This window comes from Oncorhynchus mykiss, chromosome 19 (genome assembly GCF_013265735.2).
Source record: "Oncorhynchus mykiss isolate Arlee chromosome 19, USDA_OmykA_1.1, whole genome shotgun sequence".
Taxonomy (NCBI): Eukaryota; Metazoa; Chordata; class Actinopteri; order Salmoniformes; family Salmonidae; genus Oncorhynchus; species Oncorhynchus mykiss.
This window is the reverse complement of record NC_048583.1, coordinates 50,913,930-50,936,253: the sequence shown is the minus strand read 5'-3', so window position 1 is coordinate 50,936,253 and position 22,324 is coordinate 50,913,930. Positions and strand designations below refer to the sequence as shown.

At 45.6% G+C, this 22,324-nt stretch overlaps 1 protein-coding gene across 1 annotated transcript in view; it reads left to right on the top strand.

The window, feature by feature from the left end:
• Positions 1-22,324, top strand: part of ush2a (Usher syndrome 2A (autosomal recessive, mild)) — a 486,438-nt gene that overhangs the window by 235,528 nt on the left and 228,586 nt on the right. The window contains exons 42-43 of the mRNA XM_036955034.1: positions 7,683-7,859; positions 20,534-20,681. Of these exons, the coding sequence (XP_036810929.1) occupies positions 7,683-7,859; positions 20,534-20,681 (325 nt within the window). The remainder of the gene's footprint in view (positions 1-7,682; positions 7,860-20,533; positions 20,682-22,324) is intronic.

The following is a 22,324-nucleotide window of genomic DNA, read 5'->3' as shown; positions in this document are numbered from 1 at the left end:
TCTCTCTCTACGTCTCTTTCTCTGTCTCTCTCTCTACGTCTCTCTCTCTACGCCTCTCTGTCTGTCTCTTTCTCTATGCCTCTCTGTCTGTCTCTCTCTCTGTCTCTCTCTACGTCTCTGTCTCTCTCTCTCTCTACGTCTCTCTCTCTACATCTCTCTCTCTGTCACTCTACGTTTCTCTCTCTCTCTTTCTCTACGCCTCTCTGTCTTCCTCTCTCTCCACATCTCTCTCTATGTCTATCTCTCTGTCTCTTTTGCTCTCTCTCTCTCTCATCTCTCTATGTCTCGCTCACTACGTCTCTCTCTCTGTCTCTCTCTGTCTCTCTCTCCACATCTCTCTGTCTCTCTCTACGCCTTTCTCTCTTTACATCTCTCTCTGTCTCTCTCTACATCTCTCTCTACATCTCTCTACATCTCTCTCTCTGCGTCTCTCTCTCTGTCTCTCTCTCTACATCTCTCTCTCTGCGTCTCTCTCTCTGTCTCTCTCTCTGTCTCTCTCTCTACATCTCTCTCTCTATGTCTCTCTCTCGGTCTCTCTCTCTACTTCTCTCTCTACGTCTCTCTCTGTCTCTCTCTACATCTCTCTCTCTACATCTTTCTCTCTATGTCTCTCTCTCTGTCTCTCTCTCTACGTCTCTCTTTCTACATTTCTCTCTCTATGTCTCTCTCTCGGTCTCTCTCTGCTTCTCTCTCTACGTCTCTCTCTCTCTCTCTACGTCTCTCTGTCTGTCTCTCTCTTTGTCTCTTTCTCTACGCCTCTCTGTCTGTCTCTCTCTTTGTCTCTCTCTACGTCTCTCTCTCTACATCTCTCTCTCTACGTCTCTCTCTCTGTCTCTCTCTACGTCTCTCTCTCTACGTCTCTCTCTCTGTCACTCTCTATGTCTCTCTCTATGTCTCTCTCTACGTCTCTCTCTCTGTCTCTTTCTCTACGCCTCTCTGTCTGTCTCTCTCTCTGTCTATTTCTCTACGCCTCTGTCTATTTCTCTACACCTCTCTGTCTGTCTCTCGCTCTGTCTCTTTCTCTATGTCTCTTTCTCTACGTCTCTCTCTCTCTACGTCTCTCTCTCTGTCTCTTTCTCTACACCTCTCTGTATCTCTCTCTCTCTCTGTCTATTTCTCTTCGCCTCTCTGTCTGTCTCTCTCTGTCTTTCTCTCTGTCTCTTTTGCTCTCTCTCTCTCTCTCTATATCTCTCTACATCTCTCTCTCTGCGTCTCTCTCTCTGTCTCTCTCTCTACATCTCTCTCTCTGCGTCTCTCTCTCTGTCTCTCTCTCTGTCTCTCTCTCTACATCTCTCTCTCGGTCTCTCTCTCTACTTCTCTCTTTACGTCTCTCTCTGTCTCTCTCTACATCTCTCTCTCTACATCTTTCTCTCTATGTCTCTCTCTCTGTCTCTCTCTCTACGTCTCTCTTTCTACATTTCTCTCTCTATGTCTCTCTCTCGGTCTCTCTCTGCTTCTCTCTCTACGTCTCTCTCTCTCTCTCTACGTCTCTCTGTCTGTCTCTCTCTTTGTCTCTTTCTCTACGCCTCTCTGTCTGTCTCTCTCTTTGTCTCTCTCTACGTCTCTCTCTCTACATCTCTCTCTCTACGTCTCTCTCTCTGTCTCTCTCTACGTCTCTCTCTCTACGTCTCTCTCTCTGTCACTCTCTATGTCTCTCTCTATGTCTCTCTCTACGTCTCTCTCTCTGTCTCTTTCTCTACGCATCTCTGTCTGTCTCTCTCTCTGTCTATTTCTCTACGCCTCTGTCTATTTCTCTACACCTCTCTGTCTGTCTCTCGCTCTGTCTCTTTCTCTATGTCTCTTTCTCTACGTCTCTCTCTCTCTGCGTCTCTCTCTCTGTCTCTTTCTCTACACCTCTCTGTATCTCTCTCTCTCTCTGTCTATTTCTCTTCGCCTCTCTGTCTGTCTCTCTCTGTCTTTCTCTCTGTCTCTTTTGCTCTCTCTCTCTCTCTCTATATCTCTCTATGTCTCGCTCACTACGTCTCTCTCTCTCTGTCTCTCTCTGTCTCTCTCTCCAGGTCTCTCTCTCTCCACATCTCTCTGTCTCTCTCTCTACGTCTCTCTCTCTGTCTCTTTCTCTACGTCTCTCTGTCTGTCTCTCTCTCTATGTCTCTCTCTACGTCTCTCTCTACGCCTTTCTCTATCTACATCTCTCTCTCTGTCTCTCTCTATATCTCTCTCTACGTCTTTCTCTCTCTACGTCTCTCTACATCTCTCTCTCTACGTCTCTCTCTATGTCTCTCTCCCTGTCTCTCTCTCTACGTTTCTCTCTCTGTCTCTTTCTCTACGCCTCTCTGTCTGTCGCTCTCTCTGTCTTGTTCTCTACGCCTCTCTGTCTGTCTCTCTGTCTCTCTCTACGTCTCTCTGTCTCTCTCTACGTCTCTGTCTCTCTCTCTACATCTCTCTCTCTGTCTCTCTCTCTACGTCTCTCTCTCCACATCTCTCTGTCTGTCTCTACGTCTCTCCCTCTCCATGTCTCCACGTCTCTCTCGCTATGTTTCTCTCTCTACGCCTTTCTCTCTCTACATCTCTCTCTGTCTCTCTCTACATCTCTCTCTACGTCTCTCTCTCTACATCTCTCTCTACGTCTTTCTCTCTCTACATCTCTCTCTTCGTCTCTCTCTCTACATCTCTCTCTCTATGTCTCTCTCTCGGTCTCTCTCTCTGCTTCTCTCTCTCGGTCTCTCTCTCTCTCTCTCTCTACGTCTCTCTGTCTGTCTCTCTCTCTACGTCTTTCTCTCTCTACGTCTCTCTACATCTCTCTCTCTACATCTTTCTCTCTATGTATCTCTCTCTGTCTCTCTCTCTACGTCTCTCTCTCTCTATATCTCTCTCTCTATGTCTCTCTCTCTCTACATCTCTCTCTCTCTATGTCTCTCTCTCGGTCTCTCTCTCTGCTTCTCTCTCTACGTCTCTCTCTCTCTCTCTCTCTCTCTCTCTCTCTCTCTACGTCTCTCTTTCTGTCTCTCTCTCTACATCTCTCTCTGTCTCTCGCTATATCTCTCTCTACGTCTTTCTCTCTCTACGTCTCTCTACATCTCTCTCTCTACGTCTCTCTCTATGTCTCTCTCCCTGTCTCTCTCTCTACGTCTTTCTCTCTGTCTCTCTCTACGTCTCTCTCTCTGTCTCTCTCTCTGCTTCTCTCTCTACGTCTCTCTCGGCCTTTCTCTATGTCTCTCTCTACGTCCCTCTCTCTGTCTCTCTCTCTACATCTCTCTTTCTACGTCTCTCTCTGTCTCTCTCTCTGCTTCTCTCTCTACGTCTCTCTCGGTCTTTCTCTCTATGTCTCTCTCTACGTCTCTCTCTCTGTCTCTCTCTCTACATCTTTCTCTCTACGTCTTTCTCTCTACATGTCTCTCTCTACGTCTCTCTCTCTGTCTCCCTCTCTACATCTCTCTCTACGTCTCTCTCTCTGCTTCTCTCTCTACGTCTCTCTGTACATCTTTCTCACTCTTCGTCTCTCTGTCTCTCTCTACGTGTCTCTCTCTGTCTCTCTCGCTACGTCTCTCTCTCTCTCTACGTCTCTCTCTGTCTCTTTCTCTACGTCTCTCTATCTGTCTCTCTCTCTGTCTCTTTCTCTACGCCTGTCTGTCCCTCTCTACGTCTGTCTCTCTCTACGTCTCTCTCTGTCTCTCTCTCTCTCTACGTCTCTCTCTCTGTCTCTCTCTACGTCTCTCTCTGTCTCTCTCTACGTCTCTCTCTGTGTCACTCTCTACGTCTCTCTCTCTTCGTCTCTCTCTCTACGCCTTTCTCTCTCTACATCTCTCTCTGTCTCTCTCTACATCTCTCTCTACGTCTCTCTCTCTATGTCTCTCTCTCGGTCTCTCTCTCTCTGCTTCTCTCTCTACGTCTCTCTCTGTCTCTTTCTACATCTCTCTCTCTACATCTTTCTCTCTGTCTCTCTCTACGTCTCTCTCGCTCTACATCTTTCTCTACATCTCTCTCTCTCTCTCTCTCTGTCTCTCTCTCTACATCTCTCTCTCTGTCTCTTTCTCTACGTCTCTCTGTCTGTCTCTCTCTCTATGTCTCTCTCTACGTCTCTCTCTCTACGCCTTTCTCTATCTACATCTCTCTTTCTGTCTCTCTCTATATCTCTCTCTACGTCTTTCTCTCTCTACATCTTTCTCTCTATGTCTCTCTCTACGTCTCTCTCGCTCTACATCTTTCTCTACATCTCTCTCTCTCTGCGTCTCTCTCTCTGTCTCTCTCTCTACGTCTCTCTCTCTGTCTCTTTCTCTACGTCTCTCTGTCTGTCTCTCTCTATGTCTCTCTCTACGTCTCTCTCTACGCCTTTCTCTATCTACATCTCTCTCTCTGTCTCTCTCTATATCTCTCTCTATGTCTTTCTCTCTCTACGTCTCTCTACATCTCTCTCTCTACGTCTCTCTCTGTCTCTCTCCCTGTCTCTCTCTCTACGTTTCTCTCTCTGTCTCTTTCTCTATGCCTCTCTGTCTGTCGCTCTCTCTGTCTTGTTCTCTACGCCTCTCTGTCTGTCTCTCTGTCTCTCTCTGTCTCTCTCTACGTCTCTGTCTCTCTCTCTACATCTCTCTCTATGTCTATCTCTGTCTCTTTTGCTCTCTCTCTCTCTCTCTAAATCTCTGTCTCTCTCACTACGTCTCTCTCTCTGTCTCTCTCTGTCTCTCTCTCTACGTCTCTCTCTCCACATCTCTCTGTCTGTCTCTACGTCTCTCCCTCTCCATGTCTCCACATCTCTCTCGCTATGTTTCTCTCTCTACGTCTCTCTCTGTCTCTGTCTCTACGTCTCTCTCTACGCCTTTCTCTCTCTACATCTCTCTCTGTCTCTCTCTACATCTCTCTCTACGTCTTTCTCTCTCTACATCTCTCTCTTCGTCTCTCTCTCTGTCTCTCTTTACATCTCTCTCTCGCTACGTCTCTCTCTCTGTCTCTTTCTCTGTCTCTCTGTCTCTCTCTGTCTCTCTCTCTACGTCTCTCTCTCCACATCTCTCTGTCTCTCTCTACGTCTCTCCCTCTCCATGTCTCCACATCTCTCTTGCTATGTTTCTCTCTCTACTTCTCTCTCTGTCTCTCTCTCTACGCCTTCATCTCTCTACATCTCTCTCTCTGTCTCTCTCTACATCTCTCTCTACGTCTCTCTCTCTACATCTCTCTCTACGTCTTTCTCTCTCTACGTCTCTCTACATCTCTCTCTCTACGTCTCTCTCTTCGTCTCTCTCTCTGTCTCTCTCTCTACATCTCTCTCTCTCTACGTCTTTCTCTCTATGTCTCTCTCTACATCTCTCTCTCTGTCTCACTCTATACATCTCTCTCTACGTCTCTCTCTCTGTCTCTCTCTCTGCTTCTCTCTCTACGTCTCTCTCGGTCTTTCTCTCTCTACGTCTTTCTCTCTCTACGTCTCTCTCTCTGTCTCTCTCTCCACGTCTCTGTCTTTCTCTATGTCTCTCTCTACGTCTCTCTCTGGCTCTCGCTCTACATCTTTCTCTCTTTACATCTCTCTCTCTGTCTCTCTCTACGTCTCTCTCTCTGTCTCTCTCTGTCTCTTTCTCCACGTCTCTCTGTCTCTCTCTACGTCTTTCTCTCTATGACTCTTTCTCTCTCCACGTCTCTCTACGTCTCTCTCTCTCTGTCTCTCTCTACGTCTCTCTCTGTCTTTCTCTCTCTACATCTGTCTCTCTCTACATGTCTCTCTCTCTACGTCTCTCTCTATGTCTCTCTCCCTGTCTCTCTCTCTACGTTTCTCTCTCTGTCTCTTTCTCTATGCCTCTCTGTCTGTCGCTCTCTCTGTCTTGTTCTCTACGCCTCTCTGTCTGTCTCTCTGTCTCTCTCTGTCTCTCTCTACGTCTCTGTCTCTCTCTCTACATCTCTCTCTATGTCTATCTCTGTCTCTTTTGCTCTCTCTCTCTCTCTCTAAATCTCTGTCTCTCTCACTACGTCTCTCTCTCTGTCTCTCTCTGTCTCTCTCTCTACGTCTCTCTCTCCACATCTCTCTGTCTGTCTCTACGTCTCTCCCTCTCCATGTCTCCACATCTCTCTCGCTATGTTTCTCTCTCTACGTCTCTCTCTGTCTCTGTCTCTACGTCTCTCTCTACGCCTTTCTCTCTCTACATCTCTCTCTGTCTCTCTCTACATCTCTCTCTACGTCTTTCTCTCTCTACATCTCTCTCTTCGTCTCTCTCTCTGTCTCTCTTTACATCTCTCTCTCGCTACGTCTCTCTCTCTGTCTCTTTCTCTGTCTCTCTGTCTCTCTCTGTCTCTCTCTCTACGTCTCTCTCTCCACATCTCTCTGTCTCTCTCTACGTCTCTCCCTCTCCATGTCTCCACATCTCTCTTGCTATGTTTCTCTCTCTACTTCTCTCTCTGTCTCTCTCTCTACGCCTTTATCTCTCTACATCTCTCTCTCTGTCTCTCTCTACATCTCTCTCTACGTCTCTCTCTCTACATCTCTCTCTACGTCTTTCTCTCTCTACGTCTCTCTACATCTCTCTCTCTACGTCTCTCTCTTCGTCTCTCTCTCTGTCTCTCTCTCTACATCTCTCTCTCTCTACGTCTTTCTCTCTATGTCTCTCTCTACATCTCTCTCTCTGTCTCACTCTATACATCTCTCTCTACGTCTCTCTCTCTGTCTCTCTCTCTGCTTCTCTCTCTACGTCTCTCTCGGTCTTTCTCTCTCTACGTCTTTCTCTCTCTACGTCTCTCTCTCTGTCTCTCTCTCCACGTCTCTGTCTTTCTCTATGTCTCTCTCTACGTCTCTCTCTGGCTCTCGCTCTACATCTTTCTCTCTTTACATCTCTCTCTCTGTCTCTCTCTACGTCTCTCTCTCTGTCTCTCTCTGTCTCTTTCTCCACGTCTCTCTGTCTCTCTCTACGTCTTTCTCTCTATGACTCTTTCTCTCTCCACGTCTCTCTACGTCTCTCTCTCTCTGTCTCTCTCTACGTCTCTCTCTGTCTTTCTCTCTCTACATCTGTCTCTCTCTACATGTCTCTCTCTCTACATCTCTCTCAACCTTCTCCAATTCCCCTCTCCCCTATCCGAACCCCTTTCTCTTCCCTTCCTACTCTTTCCCCTCCCTCTTCCTCCCCTTCTCCCCCTCCTCTCTCTTTCCCTCCCCCTCCCTTTCCCTATAGGTCCAGTGATATCTAAGTTAAATTAATTCCTATTTAATGTGTGCATGGGGCTGTATATCCTTAGATGGATTGCATTACTGTAAGTGGCGGTGGTGGCTAGGGATCATGATGGTCAACCCCTGACCTGCCTCTGTGTGTGTGTGTGCGTGCGTGCGTGCGCGCGTGCGTGCTGGGGGCCAAAGTTTTGTGGATTATTGATTGATCTGTAACATTTTCATTAGCAGGTGTCTAATGGGGGATCATATATAAACCATATATGTGTCTGATATACAGCATGCTTCTCTTTGTGTGCTTGTATTCATCTCTCGAACCGCTGTTATCTTTTAGATAGATCAGCGAGCAACGGTTAAAACCCTTATGGCATGTTAATGCTAATGCACCATACTTATTTCCCTAAAGAACTGTAAAAGCAAATATATTTCTGTCTCTCCTTCTCATGTGACAAAGTCTATTTCAAACAACATGAATTCAAACCTAGGATACTGATGATTCATGTTCTATCTCTCTTTCTACCTCTCGCTACCTCTCTCTCTCTCTCTCTCTCCCCCCTCTTTCTCCATCTCTCTCTCTCTCTCTCAGGTCCAGGTCATGATGATGATGATGAAGGTGATAGTGTGTATAATAGTAGTGAAGCAGGGAGGTGGGTGTCTGTCGGAGGTCTCCAGCCCTACTCTAACTACAGCCTGATGGTCCGGGCCTGCAACACTATGGGGTGTGTGGACAGTCTACCTACTGCTGTCTCCATGCCCCCTACTGGTAAGGTACCATAGACACATACAGTGACTTCAGAAAGTAGTCACACCCCTTGACATTTTCCACATTTTGTTGTGTTACAGCCAGAATTTAAAATAGCCAGTGGTTAAATAGTCAGTGGTTAAATAGCCAGTGGTTAAATAGCCAGTGGTTAAATAGCCAGTGGTTAAATAGCCAGTGGTTAAATAGTCAGTGGTTAAATAGTCAGTGGTTAAATAGCCAGTGGTTAAATAGCCAGTGGTTAAATAGTCAGTGGTTAAATAGCCAGTGGTTAAATAGTCAGTGGTTAAATAGTCAGTGGTTAAATAGTCAGTGGTTAAATAGTCAGTGGTTAAATAGCCAGTGGTTAAATAGCCAGTGGTTAAATAGTCAGTGGTTAAATAGCCAGTGGTTAAATAGCCAGTGGTTAAATAGTCAGTGGTTAAATAGCCAGTGGTTAAATAGCCAGTGGTTAAATAGTCAGTGGTTAAATAGTCAGTGGTTAAATAGCCAGTGGTTAAATAGCCAGTGGTTAAATAGCCAGTGGTTAAATAGCCAGTGGTTAAATAGTCAGTGGTTAAATAGTCAGTGGTTAAATAGTCAGTGGTTAAATAGCCAGTGGTTAAATAGTCAGTGGTTAAATAGTCAGTGGTTAAATAGCCAGTGGTTAAATAGTCAGTGGTTAAATAGCCAGTGGTTAAATAGCCAGTGGTTAAATAGTCAGTGGTTAAATAGCCAGTGGTTAAATAGCCAGTGGTTAAATAGTCAGTGGTTAAATAGTCAGTGGTTAAATAGCCAGTGGTTAAATAGCCAGTGGTTAAATAGCCAGTGGTTAAATAGCCAGTGGTTAAATAGCCAGTGGTTAAATAGTCAGTGGTTAAATAGTCAGTGGTTAAATAGTCAGTGGTTAAATAGTCAGTGGTTAAATAGTCAGTGGTTAAATAGTCAGTGGTTAAATAGCCAGTGGTTAAATAGTCAGTGGTTAAATAGCCAGTGGTTAAATAGCCAGTGGTTAAATAGTCAGTGGTTAAATGGTCAGTGGTTAAATAGTCAGTGGTTAAATAGTCAGTGGTTAAATAGTCAGTGGTTAAATAGCCAGTGGTTAAATAGCCAGTGGTTAAATAGCCAGTGGTTAAATAGTCAGTGGTTAAATAGCCAGTGGTTAAATAGTCAGTGGTTAAATAGCCAGTGGTTAAATAGTCAGTGGTTAAATAGCCAGTGGTTAAATAGCCAGTGGTTAAATAGCCAGTGGTTAAATAGTCAGTGGTTAAATAGTCAGTGGTTAAATAGTCAGTGGTTAAATAGCCAGTGGTTAAATAGCCAGTGGTTAAATAGTCAGTGGTTAAATAGTCAGTGGTTAAATAGCCAGTGGTTAAATAGCCAGTGGTTAAATAGTCAGTGGTTAAATAGCTGCTGCACCATTCCTCTTACTTAACATTTCCTTTACTTACATTTATTCAAATGTTTTACACACCACACAGCATAGCCAGGCATGGGCCGTTTGTGTGTGTGTGTGCGTGTGCGATGCCCACTCTAACCCGGCCGATACGAGGAGCTGGAATGTACCGCACCGGGCTATGCACCCGCACCGGGGACACCGTGCGCTCCACAGCTAACACTGTGCCTGCCCGGTCCCTCTCGCTCTCTTGTAAGCACAGGAAGTTGCCGCAGGTCTCCTACCTGGCTTCGACACACTCCCTGTGTTCCCCCCCAATACAGTTTTGGGGCTGCATCTCGGGCTTCCTTGCCAGCCGTGTTCCCTCGTATCGCTGGCTCCCTTTTCCTGCTGCCTCTGCTCTCCTGGCTGCCTCCACCTGTTCCCATGGGAGGCGATCTCTTCCAGCCAGGATCTCCTCCCATGTGTAGCAACCCTTGGCGTCCAAAACGTCCTCCCATGTCCAGGAGTCCTGACATCGCTAATGCTGCCCGTTACCACGCCGCTTGGTCCTCTGTTGGTGGGTGTTTCTGTAACGGCAGATTTCCTCCTCTTCGTCTGAAGAGGAGTAAGGATCGGACCAAGATGCGGCGTGGTAAGTGTTCATGGCGATTTTAATAAGAAAAGCACTGAACACTATGAAATACAAAAACAATAAACAAATACGTGACATAACCAAACCGAAACAGTCCCGTGTGGCGACAAACACTGACACAGGAAACAAACACCCACAAACCAACAGTGAAACCCAGGCTACCTAAGTATGATTCTCAATCAGAGACAACTAACGACACCTGCCTCTGATTGAGAACCATACTAGGCCGAAACAGAAACCTAAACATAGAAACACAAAACATAGACTGCCTACCCCAACTCACGCCCTGACCATACTAAATAAAGACAAAACAAAGGAAAATAAAGGTCAGAACGTGACAACCTGTCTTTGTTTCTTCTCTTCCCCTTTTTTTTTCTTCGTTTTCTCTCTGGAATAGGAATCAGGGAGGATGAGTGGGTGATCGATCAATAAACGATCTTAGACGCACACACACACACACACACATAGCTGGTTGGTGTAACGTTCTGGGTGTCGTGAGTGTGAAGTCAGGTGCAGGAAAACAGAGAGTTCAATATAGTGCTCCTTTAATGCACACACGGTGAAGCACGGCCACCCCACTAAACACTGGGTGCTCAAGACAAATGCCCCAGACACGGGGGACGAAAACAGTCTAGCACTAGATACACGAACACGTTCGTCTGTAGCAAACACCAGGGTTACAATAATCAATCCCGCACAAAGAAACGGGCGGGCCGGCTGACTAATGAAGCCCAACTAATTACAACAAACTCAAAACAGGTGTAACCAATAAACACATAGGGAGGGGGAGAAAATAATCAGTGGCAGCTAGTAGGGCAGCGACGACGACCGCCGAGCACCACCCGAACGCGAAGGGGAGCCACCTTCGGTCGGAGTCGTGATAGTTGGTGTCAGTGTTAACATTGTAATGTATCTCCAGCAATGTCCTGATATATTAACACTCAGTCCTTTCATCTGACTCCCTCCCTCCCTCCCTCCCTCCCTCCCTCCCTCCCTCCCTCTCTCTCTCTCTCTGTTCTCTCTCTCTCTCTCTCTCTCTCTCTGTCTCTCTCAATTCAATTCTATTCATTTTAAGGGCTTCATTGGCATGGGAAACATGTTTACATTGCCAAAGCAAGTGAAATAGATAATTAACAAAAGTGAAATAAACAATAAAAAATGTACAATAAACATTACACTCACAAAAGTTCCAATTTCAAATGTCATATTATGTCTATATAGTGTTGTAACGATGTACAAATAGTTTTTGTATATTCTTTACAATGTGTCAAGTAATAATCTTTTTGTTCTCTCATGATTTGGTTGGGTCTAATTGTGTTGCTGTCCTGGGGCTCTGTGGGGTCCGTTTGTGTTTGTGAACAGAGCCCCAGGACCAGCTTGCTTAGGGGACTCTTCTCCAGGTTCATCTCTTTGTAGGTAATGGATTTGTTATGGAAGGTTTGGGAATCACTTCATTTGGGTTGTTGTAGAATTTAACATCTCTCTTCTGGATATTGATAATTAGCGGGTATCGGCCTAATTCTGCTCTGCATGCATTATTTGGTGTTTTACGTTGCACACGGAGGATGTTTTTGCAGAATTCTGCATGCAGATTCTCAATTTGGTGTTTGTCCCATTTTGAGCAGACCAAACATAAAGGGCAATGGGTTCTATATCTGATTCAAGTCTTTTTTTGCCGGATCCTAATTGGTATGTTGAATTTGATGTTCCTTTTGATGGCATAGCAGGCTCTTCTTGCCTTGTCTCTCAAATCGTTCACAGCTTTGTGCAAGTTACCTGTGGCGCTGATGTTTAGGCCCGAGCTATGTATAGATTTTTGTGTGCTTTAGGGCACTGTGTCTAGATGGAATTTGTATTTGTGGTCCTGGTGACTGGACCTTTTTTGGAAGATGACAGGGCCCAGGTGTGACAGGGCCCAGGTGTGACAGGGCCCAGGTGTGACAGGGCCCAGGTGTGTCAGGGCCCAGGTGTGTCAGGGCCCAGGTGTGTCAGGGCCCAGGTGTGACAGAATCTGTGCAGAAGATCTAGGTGCTGCTGTAGGCCCTCCTTGGTTGGTGACAGAAGCATCAGATCATCAGCAAACAGTAGACAATTGACTTCAGATTCTAGTAGGTTGAGACCGGGTGATGCAGACTGTTCTAGTGCCCTCGCCAGTTCGTTGATATATATGTTGAAGAGAGTGGGGATCAAGCTGCATGTCGAATGCTTTTCATCCAACACCACTGTCCATCTATTTGTATAGCAGGCCCTCATGGCAAATTGAGTCCAAAGTGTTTTTTTTAAATCAACAAAGCATGAGAAGACTTTGCCTTTGTTTTGGTTTGTTTGTTTATCAATTAGGGTCTGCAGGGTGAATATGTGGTCTGTCTCTCTCTCTCTCTCTCTCTCTCCCTCTCTCTCTCTCTCTGCTGTATTTCTGAATCAATGATCTCCTCTCATGTGGTGATGTTCCTTCAAACATCGCACAAGTCTTATTACACCAATTTGATCACACTCGTTTTCCCCTGTTCTCTCCTATTCTTCTCCTCTCCTTTTGTCTTCCCCCCAGCCAGGCTGTGTGAGCGGTAATCCCTTGCCCCCTTCCAACGTTCTGCACACGCACACACACACACACACACACACACACACACACACACACACACACACACACACACACACACACACACACACACAGAGACAGAGACAGAGATCAGTGAGTTAAGGGGGTGCAAAAGGAGGCTGTTCTGCAGAGCAGGAGAGGACCTCTGTGAATATCAACAATTCTAGTGACCTTCGATTGTTAAAATATGGCCCTTGTACCGTGTGTGTATCTGTGATTGTGCATGTGCATGGGTGCGTGTGTCTCTGTGTGTGTGTTTATCCCTAATTGATTTGGTAGAATAGGATCTAATTGTGCATACTGATAAATGCCAGAGCTGATCAGACGCTAACGAGATAACCACACACACACCTGCACTTCGGCACCTCGGCAATCACACCATAACAATAGCAGGAGTCTGGAATGTTCCTCCGCAAAAAAATTCAAGTTCAAACAAAGGCATGAGGAAGTATATATTTTAAATACCACACTTTCCCCCTCTCTCTCTCCCCTCTCTCTCCCCTCTCTCATTCTCTCTCCCCTCGCTCTCCCCCCTCTCTCCTCTCTCCCCTCTCTCTCATTCTCTCTCCTCTCTCCCCTCTCTCTCATTCTCTCTCCTCTCGCTCATTCTCTCTCCCCTCTCTCCCCTCTCTCTCCTCTCTCTCATTCTCTCTCCCCTCTCTCCTCTCTCTCATTCTCTCTCCCCTCTCTCTCCTCTCTCTCATTCTCTCCTCCTCTCTCCCCTCTCTCCCCTCTCTCTCCTGTCTCTCTACTCTCTCTCATTCTCGCTCCCCTCTCTCTCCCCTCTCTCCGCTCTCTCCGCTCTCTCCCCTCTCTCTCTCCTCTCTCTCCCCTCTCTCTCCTCTCTCTCATTCTCTCCCCCTCTCTCTCCCCTCTCTCCCCTCTCTCTCCTCTCTCTCCCCTCTCTGCGCTCTCTCTCCCCTCTCTCTCCTCTCTCTCCCCTCTCTCCCCTCTCTCTCCTCTCCCTCCCCTCTCTCCGCTCTCTCTTTCCTCTCTCTCCCCTCTCTCTCCCCTATCTCTCCTCTCTCTCCCCTCTCTCTCCTCTCTCTCATCCTCTCCTCCTCTCTCTCTCCTCCTCTCCCTCTCTCTCCTCTCTCACATTCTCTCCTCCTCTCTCTCCCCTCTCTCCCCTCTCTCTCATTCTCTCCTCCTCTCTCTCCCCTCTCTCTCATTTTCTCTCTCCTCTCTCTCCCCTCTCTCCCCTCTCTCTCATTCTCTCTCCTCTCTCCCCCCTCTCTCCCCTCTCTCCCCTCTCTCTCCTCTCTCTCATTCTCTCCTCCTCTCTCTCTCCTCCTCTCCCCTCTCTCCCCTCTCTCTCCACTCTCTCATTATCTCCTCCTCTCTCTCCTCCCTCTCCTCTCTCACATTCTCTCCTCCTCTCTCTCCCCTCTCTCCCCTCTCTCTCATTCTCTCCTCCTCTCTCTCCCCTCTCTCCCCTCTCTCTCATTCTCTCTCCTCTCTCCCCCCTCTCTCCCCTCTCTCCCCTCTCTCTCCTCTCTCTCTTTCTCTCCTCCTCTCTCTCTCCTCCTCTCCCCTCTCTCCCCTCTCTCTCCACTCTCTCATTCTCTCCTCCTCTCTCTCCTCCCTCTCCTCTCTCACATTCTCTCCTCCTCTCTCTCCCCTCTCTCCCCTCTCTCTCATTCTCTCCTCCTCACCCTCGCCTCTCTCCCCTCTCTCCCCTCTCTCCCCTCTCTCTCATTTTCTCTCTCCTCTCTCTCCCCTCTCTCCCCTCTCTCTCATTCTCTCTCCTCTCTCCCCCCTCTCTCTCCTCTCTCCCCTTTCTCTCCTCTCTCTCATTCTCTCCTCCTCTTTCTCCCCTCTCTCTCCCTCTCTCTCATTCTCTCCTCCTCTCTCTCCCCCCTCTCTCTCCTCTCTCTCCTCTCTCCTCTCTCTCCTCTCTCTCATTCTCTCCTCCTCTCTCTCCCCTCTCTCCCCTCTCTCTCATTCTCTCCTCTCTCTCCTCTCTCTCCTCTCTCCCCTCTCTCTCACCCCTCTCTCTCTTCTCTTTCATTCTCTCCTCCTCTCTCTCCCCTCTCTCTCTCTTCTCTCTCCTCTTCTCTTTCCCCTCTCTCTCATTCTCTCTCCCCTCTCTCTCCTCTCTCTCCCCTCTCTCTCTCTCCTCTCTCTCTTCTCTCTCCCCTCTCTCTCCACTCTCTCATTCTCTCCTCATCTCTCTCCCCTTGGCAGATCTTTATACTTTTGTTAGGCGAACTGAAGCCTTGTCTCAATCTGTCCTTGTTATATCAAAGAACAGAAGAGGCTGAGAGCTTACGGATGGAGGGGGAACATAAAAGTGCATAGTTTAAAATGATTAGTGACACCTCTGATATACCTGAGTGTGAAGTGGAGACAAAGGCATAGAGCTGCATGCCTTTTCTCTCTCTGTGTGTGTTTGGGTGAAAACCAGTGGTTGGAATTAACTGCTCTATCAACTAGATACACACTCCCGTACACACACCAACTACAGTCTGGGATACACAGAAAACACACATGCATGGGTGCATACATTTATGCGTGCACACACACACTCACATTCACATGCACACACACTTGCAGGGAGACACCGACATTCACACACCCAAGCAGCAACCCTCCAAATACACTCAAAACACACACAAACACAGCCAGGATTTCACCATAAAAATGTCTGACACGAACTGAACTTTATGGTCAGTTCAGACATGACTTAGTACCTAGACTTCTCTAGTACTACCACTGCACTCTGGGTAAAAATGTGTATCCCTTTATTTGCCCAAATGAGCTGATTAAGAAAACATGATAATTTACATCAACGACCTGTTAGGTATTTTAGCCAAGCCGATAATGATGGCTGACACAGTGTAGTACTATAGGCAGATGGGTTACTATGCACTAGCTGTCCTACACATACAGAGCAGTTAGTGTTGGCTATGACTAGTATAAGTGATTGGGCTGACTAGAAACCAGCTATGACGGTGTGCTGGGCCCAGGCTCAGTGTACTCACATACACTACTCATAGCCATCACCACAGTTACGGGCTTGGCCACAACGACAGAGCAGGGGCAGATGGGTAATATGCCGAATGGGCCCTCTGCTGGTCCACTTCCTTTCCCACAGTAATTGGTCTGTGTTTGAAATAGTACACTTTTCACCTCTATAGTGCACTTCTTTGGCACCCTATTTCTTCTTTAGTGTTCTAGCTCCGGCCAAAAGTAGTGTACTTGTTTGGCACCCTATTCCCTCTAATAGTGCACGACATAGGGGTGATATAAGGACGCAGATCTAGGATCTGAGAATGTAGGAGACTGTAGGTAGGTAGCTGATGATAGACGAGATGAAACTGTAGGTAGGAAGGTCATGATAGATGAGATGAGACTGTAGGTAGGTAGGTGATGATAGACTAGATGAGACTATATAGGAAGGTGATGATAGATGAGATGAGACTGTAGGTAGGTAGGTGATGATAGATGAGATGAGACTAGATAGGTAAGTGATGATAGATGAGATGAGACTGTAGGTAGGTAGGTAGGTGATGATAGATGAGATGAGACTAGGTAGGTAGGTGATGATAGATGAGATGAGACTGTAGGTAGGTGATGAGAGATGAGACTGTAGGTAGGTAGGTGATGATAGATGAGATGAGACAGTAGGTAGGTAGGTGATGATAGATGAGATGAGACAGTAGGTAGGTAGGTGATGATAGATGAGATGAGACTGTAGGTAGGTAGGTGATGATAGATGAGATGAGACAGTAGGTAGGTAGGTGATGATAGATGAGATGAGACTGTAGGTAGGTAGGTGATGATAGATGAGATGAGACTGTATGTAGGTAGGTGATGATAGATGAGATGAGACTGTATATAGGTGATGATAGATGACATGAGACAGTAGGTAGATGATGATAGATGAGATGAGACAGTAGGTAGATGATGATAGATGAGATGAGACTGTAGGTAGGTGATGATAGATGAGATGAGACAGTAAGTAGATGATGATAGATGAGATGAGACTGTAGGTAGGTGATGATAGATGAGATGAGACTGTAGGTAGGTAGGGGATGATAGATGAGATGAGACAGTAGGTAGATGATGATAGATGAGATGAGACTGTAGGTAGGTGATGATAGATGAGATGAGACTGTAGGTAGGTGATGATAGATGAGATGAGACTGTAGGTAGGTAGGGGATGATAGATGAGATGAGACAGTAGGTAGATGATGATAGATGAGATGAGACTGTAGGTAGGTTATGATAGATGAGATGAGACAGTAGGTAGATGATGATAGATGAGATGTGACTGTAGGTAGGTAAGTGATGATAGATGAGATGGGTGATGCCAACCAAGCATTTGCAGTCACCAGTCTTGGTATTACACATCAGTCAGTCCAGAGAAAGACGACAACAGAACAAGTCTTTAGACTCCAACAGAACAACAGAACAAGTCTTTTAGACAACAACAGAACAAGTCTTTTAGACTACAACAGAACAAGTCTTTAGACAACAACAGAACAACAGAACAAGTCTTTAGACTCCAACAGAACAAGTCTTTAGACTACAACAGAACAACAGAACAAGTCTTTTAGACAACAACAGAACAAGTCTTTTAGACTACAACAGAACAAGTATTTAGACAACAACAGAACAAGTCTTTAGACTACAACAGAACAACAGAACAAGTCTTTTAGACTACAACAGAACAAGTCTTTAGACTACAACAGAACAACAGAACAAGTATTTTAGACAACAACAGAACAAGTATTTAGACAACAACAGAACAACAGAACAAGTCTTTAGACTACAACAGAACAAGTCTTTAGACAACAACATAACAAGTCTTTAGACAACAACAGAACAACAGAACAAGTCTTTAGACAACAACATAACAAGTCTTTAGACAACAACAGAACAACAGAACAAGTCTTTAGACAACAACATAACAAGTCTTTAGACAACAACAGAACAAGTCTTTAGACAACAACAGAACAACAGAACAAGTCTTTAGACAACAACAGAACAAGTCTTTAGACTCCAACAGAACAAGTCTTTAGACTACAACAGAACAACAGAACAAGTCTTTTAGACTACAACAGAACAAGTCTTTAGACTACAACAGAACAACAGAACAAGTATTTTAGACAACAACAGAACAAGTATTTAGACAACAACAGAACAACAGAACAAGTCTTTAGACTACAACAGAACAAGTCTTTAGACAACAACATAACAAGTCTTTAGACAACAACAGAACAACAGAACAAGTCTTTAGACAACAACATAACAAGTCTTTAGACAACAACAGAACAACAGAACAAGTCTTTAGACAACAACATAACAAGTCTTTAGACAACAACAGAACAACAGAACAAGTCTTTAGACAACAACAGAACAACAGAACAAGTCTTTAGACAACAACAGAACAAGTCTTTAGACTCCAACAGAACAAGTCTTTAGACAACAACAGAACAAGTCTTTAGACAACAACAGAACAAGTCTTTAGACAACAACAGAACAAGTCTTTAGACTCCAACAGAACAAGTCTTTAGACAACAACAGAACAAGTCTTTAGACAACAACAGAACAAGTCTTTAGACAACAACAGAACAAGTCTTTAGACTACAACAGAACAACAGAACAAGTCTTTAGACTCCAACAGAACAAGTATTATAGACTCCAACAGAACAAGTATTATAGACTCCAACGGAACAAGTATTATAGACTCCAACAGAACAAGTATTATAGACTCCAACGGAACAAGTATTTTAGACTCCAACAGAACAAGTATTTTAAACAACAGAACAAGTATTATAGACTCCAACGGAACAAGTATTTTAGACTCCAACAGAACAAGTATTTTAAACAACAGAACAAGTATTTTAGACTCCAACAGAACAAGTATTATAGACTCCAACAGAACAAGTATTATAGACTCCAACAGAACAAGTATTATAGACTCCAACAGAACAAGTATTTTAAACAACAGAACAAGTATTATAGACTCCAACAGAACAAGTATTATAGACTCCAACGGAACAAGTATTTTAAACAACAGAACAAGTATTTTAGACTCCAACAGAACAAGTATTTTAGACAACAGAACATCAGAACAAGTCTTTAGACAACAACAGAACAACAGAACAAGTATTTTAGACAACAACAGAACAAGTCTTTAGACAACAACAGAACAAGTCTTTACACTACAACAGAACAACAGAACAAGTCTTTACACTACAACAGAACAACAGAACAAGTCTTTAGAACTTGCAACCTTCTGGTTACAAGTCCACCGCTCTAACCACTAGGTTACCCTGCCACGCCGAGAGACTATGAGTGTACTTTAGACTACAACAGAACAAGTCTTTAGACTACAACTCAGATACTGCAGACACCGATTATTTTCTTTGTCCTTCCATTCTGTGATTTTGCCATAATGGGAGTGCTGTGCATTATGTAAATTGGGTATGAAACTAATTTCGGGGTGCTGACGTGAGTGATGTGCTTGACCGTGACACGCATGCAAACACACACACAAACACTCCACCCCCTCGCCCCTTCACCAGGGAACAGAGGATTGGGTTAAGTCATCTCCTTTGTCTTGTTTTTTTTTGTTGTTGTTTTTTTTTCTCCTTTCTTTTTTGTGGTCCGTGCTGTTTCCTGTCTTCCTAAGTGACATATGAGTCCCCAGGGTGTCTCTCCCTCTCCCCATAATCCTCTGTTCCAGTGGCCATATTGACACACATCCCTCCCATCCATCAACACATTAGACTAACGCCTCACCACCAAATCACTTCATTAATACACACACACACACACACACACACACACACACACACACACACACACACACACACACACACACACACAAACACACACACACAGACAGACTCAGGCATGCATTCACGTGCACACACAAACATGCACGCAGATAGACACGCACACACACACACATAGACAGACGCATGCGTACACGCTCGCACTAATACACAAACATATACACATGCACGGACACATACACATGACTTCATTCTCACACAGACATGATTACTGAATGGTCCTCTCACTAAATTCCATCTCCAAAATCATTTATCTTCGATCTATTATTGTGTTGTCTTCTGATGTTCATTATGTCCAATAGGTCTGTTTTTCCTAGTGTATGTTTTATTATGTATTGGTCTATCAGTATGTGTGGTGTGTAAAGGATCAATAATCAGTGGTTTGGGTCTGGCCTGTAGGGTAGTGCAGTGGTGAGTGGAGGGCTGTGAGAGGAGTGTGTTGATGTTGATTGAACAATGGTCTCTACAGTCTCTTCACACACACACATGCATGCAAGTACACACACAGGCACACACTATGGTGTTGATGTGTGTTCTATAGCCTCTCTAACAGTGTGATTTGAACTGGTGTCCAGTCAAGTGCACCTCCAAGCAGACAAATCACTCCAGATTAGAGTGATGTTTTCCAAATGTTTTCACTCCAGACCTTGAAGATGTTTCACCGTCTGAACGATGTTCATAAGTGGAGAATTTAACAGTTGCCTGAAGAGGATCACAATGCAACGGCAATGTTAATGAGGATATAAGTGTGTGTGTGTGTGTGTGTGTGTGTGTGTGTGTGTGTGTGTGTGTCAGTAGGGGCTTGAATAGCTGGTCTGGGGGGGTGAGAGTGGGCCGACCCTTCTTTAGAAATGAGTCTCTCCCATTCCTCTCCTTTCTGCTCCATCTCTCTATCTCTCTATTCAGGGCACTGCCTCTTTCACTTTCTCTTTTTCTCTCTTTCTCTCCTTCTCTCTCTCTTTCTGTAAGGTTCTTTGTGTGAACAGTCTTTGTTGTAGATCAGAGAGGGAGCGCTGACTCCTGCCACTCTCTGAATGATAATGCCTTATGGAGGAAGAGAGGAGAAGAGAGGGAAGATGTTGTCACACGTCATCATCTGGGGCACAAGCTGAGCTGTCTGTTCTGGTGGCCTACAGAGAGCCCAGAGGGACAAATGACAGTGTCATCCTCTATGTCTAAGGACCAAGGGGATTGGTGATGATGTGAAAATGTCCATTCATTTCTCTCTCTCTCTCTCTCTTTCTCTCTCTCTCCCCCCAGCTCCAGATGGTGTAATGCCCCCAGGTGGGATAGATGCCACCCCTGCCAGTCTGCAGTTGTCCTGGCTCCCTCCGGGCCGTGCCAACGCTCCTGGACCCTTATACTACGACCTACAGATGAGGGATACGCCAGACGGTCCTATACAACAGTAAGACCCCTTACTATGCATTACGGCTGACCATAGATGCACAATAAACTACTCTACTACTAAACATACACAGCTATACAGCAAAACCATATACAATGCCCTTCAGATGAGGGCTATGCCGGATGTTCCTTTACAATGGTCAAACCCTTCACTATACTGACCATAGAATACACTATCACTACTAAAGCCACTAACATCACTTACAGGCAGAGTAGAATAGACAGACTAACATTACTACTGCTGCTCAGGGCTACACCGGACAAACCACTAACAGTAACTTTCATAGCTCAATAAGTAACATGTGTACCTCGTCAATGTCCGGGCTTACTCTGTCCCTTTCCAACACCTTGTAGCACAAGTTATACACTTTCTACAATCAATAATGAAGTGCATTGCCTAAATATACATGCCTGGGCTATTTGAGCTGGCTATAATGCATTGTGTGAAGAGGGGAGGAAGGGGAGGGCAACAATTGGTAGAGAGAGAAAGAGAGAGGTAGAAAGAAAGAGAGAGGTAGAAAGGAAGAGAGAGAGAGGTAGAGAGAAATAGAGAGGTAGAGAGAAAGAGAGGTAGAAAGAAAGAGAGAGAGAGAGGTAGAAAGAAAGAGAGAGAGAGAGGTAGAGAGAAAGAGAGAGGTAGAAAGAAAGTGAGAGAGAGAGGTAGAGAGAGGTAGAGAGAAAGAAAGAGAGTAAGAGAGAGAGGTAGAGAGAAAGAGAGAGAGGTAGAGAGAAAGAGAGAGGTAGAAAGAAAGAGAGAGAGAGAGGTAGAGAGAAAGAGAGGTAGAAAGAAAGAGAGTGAGAGAGAGCGGTAGAGAGAAAGAGAGGTAGAAAGAAAGAGAGTGAGAGAGAGAGAGGTAGAGAGAAAGAGAGAAAGGTAGAGGTAGAGAGAAAGTGAGAGAGAGAGAGAGAGAGAGAGAGAGAGAGGTAGAAAGAAAGAGAGAGAGAGAGGTAGAAAGAAAGAGAGAGAGGTAGAGAGAAAGAGAGAGGTAGAAAGAAAGTGAGAGAGAGAGAGAGAGAGAGAGAGAGAGGTAGAGAGGTACCTCCAGCACGCTACCTCCAGCACGCTACCTACAGTACGCTACCTCCAGCACGCTACCTACAGTACGCTACCTACAGTACGCTACCTACAGTACGCTACCTACAGTACGCTACCTACAGTACGCTACCTACAGTACGCTACCTACAGCACGCTACCTACAGTACGCTACCTCCAGCACGCTACCTACAGTACGCTACCTACAGCACGCTACCTACAGTACGCTACCTACAGTACGCTACCTACAGCACGCTACCTACAGTACGCTACCTCCAGCACGCTACCTACAGCACGCTACCTACAGCACGCTACCTCCAGCACGCTACCTACAGCACGCTACCTACAGTACGCTACCTCCAGCACGCTACCTACAGTACGCTACCTCCAGCACGCTACCTCCAGCACGCTACCTACAGCACGCTACCTACAGTACGCTACCTACAGCACGCTACCTACAGCACGCTACCTACAGCACGCTACCTCCAGCACGCTACCTACAGCACGCTACCTCCAGCACGCTACCTCCAGCACGCTACCTATAGTACGCTACCTCCAGCACGCTACCTACAGCACGCTACCTACAGTACGCTACCTACAGCACGCTACCT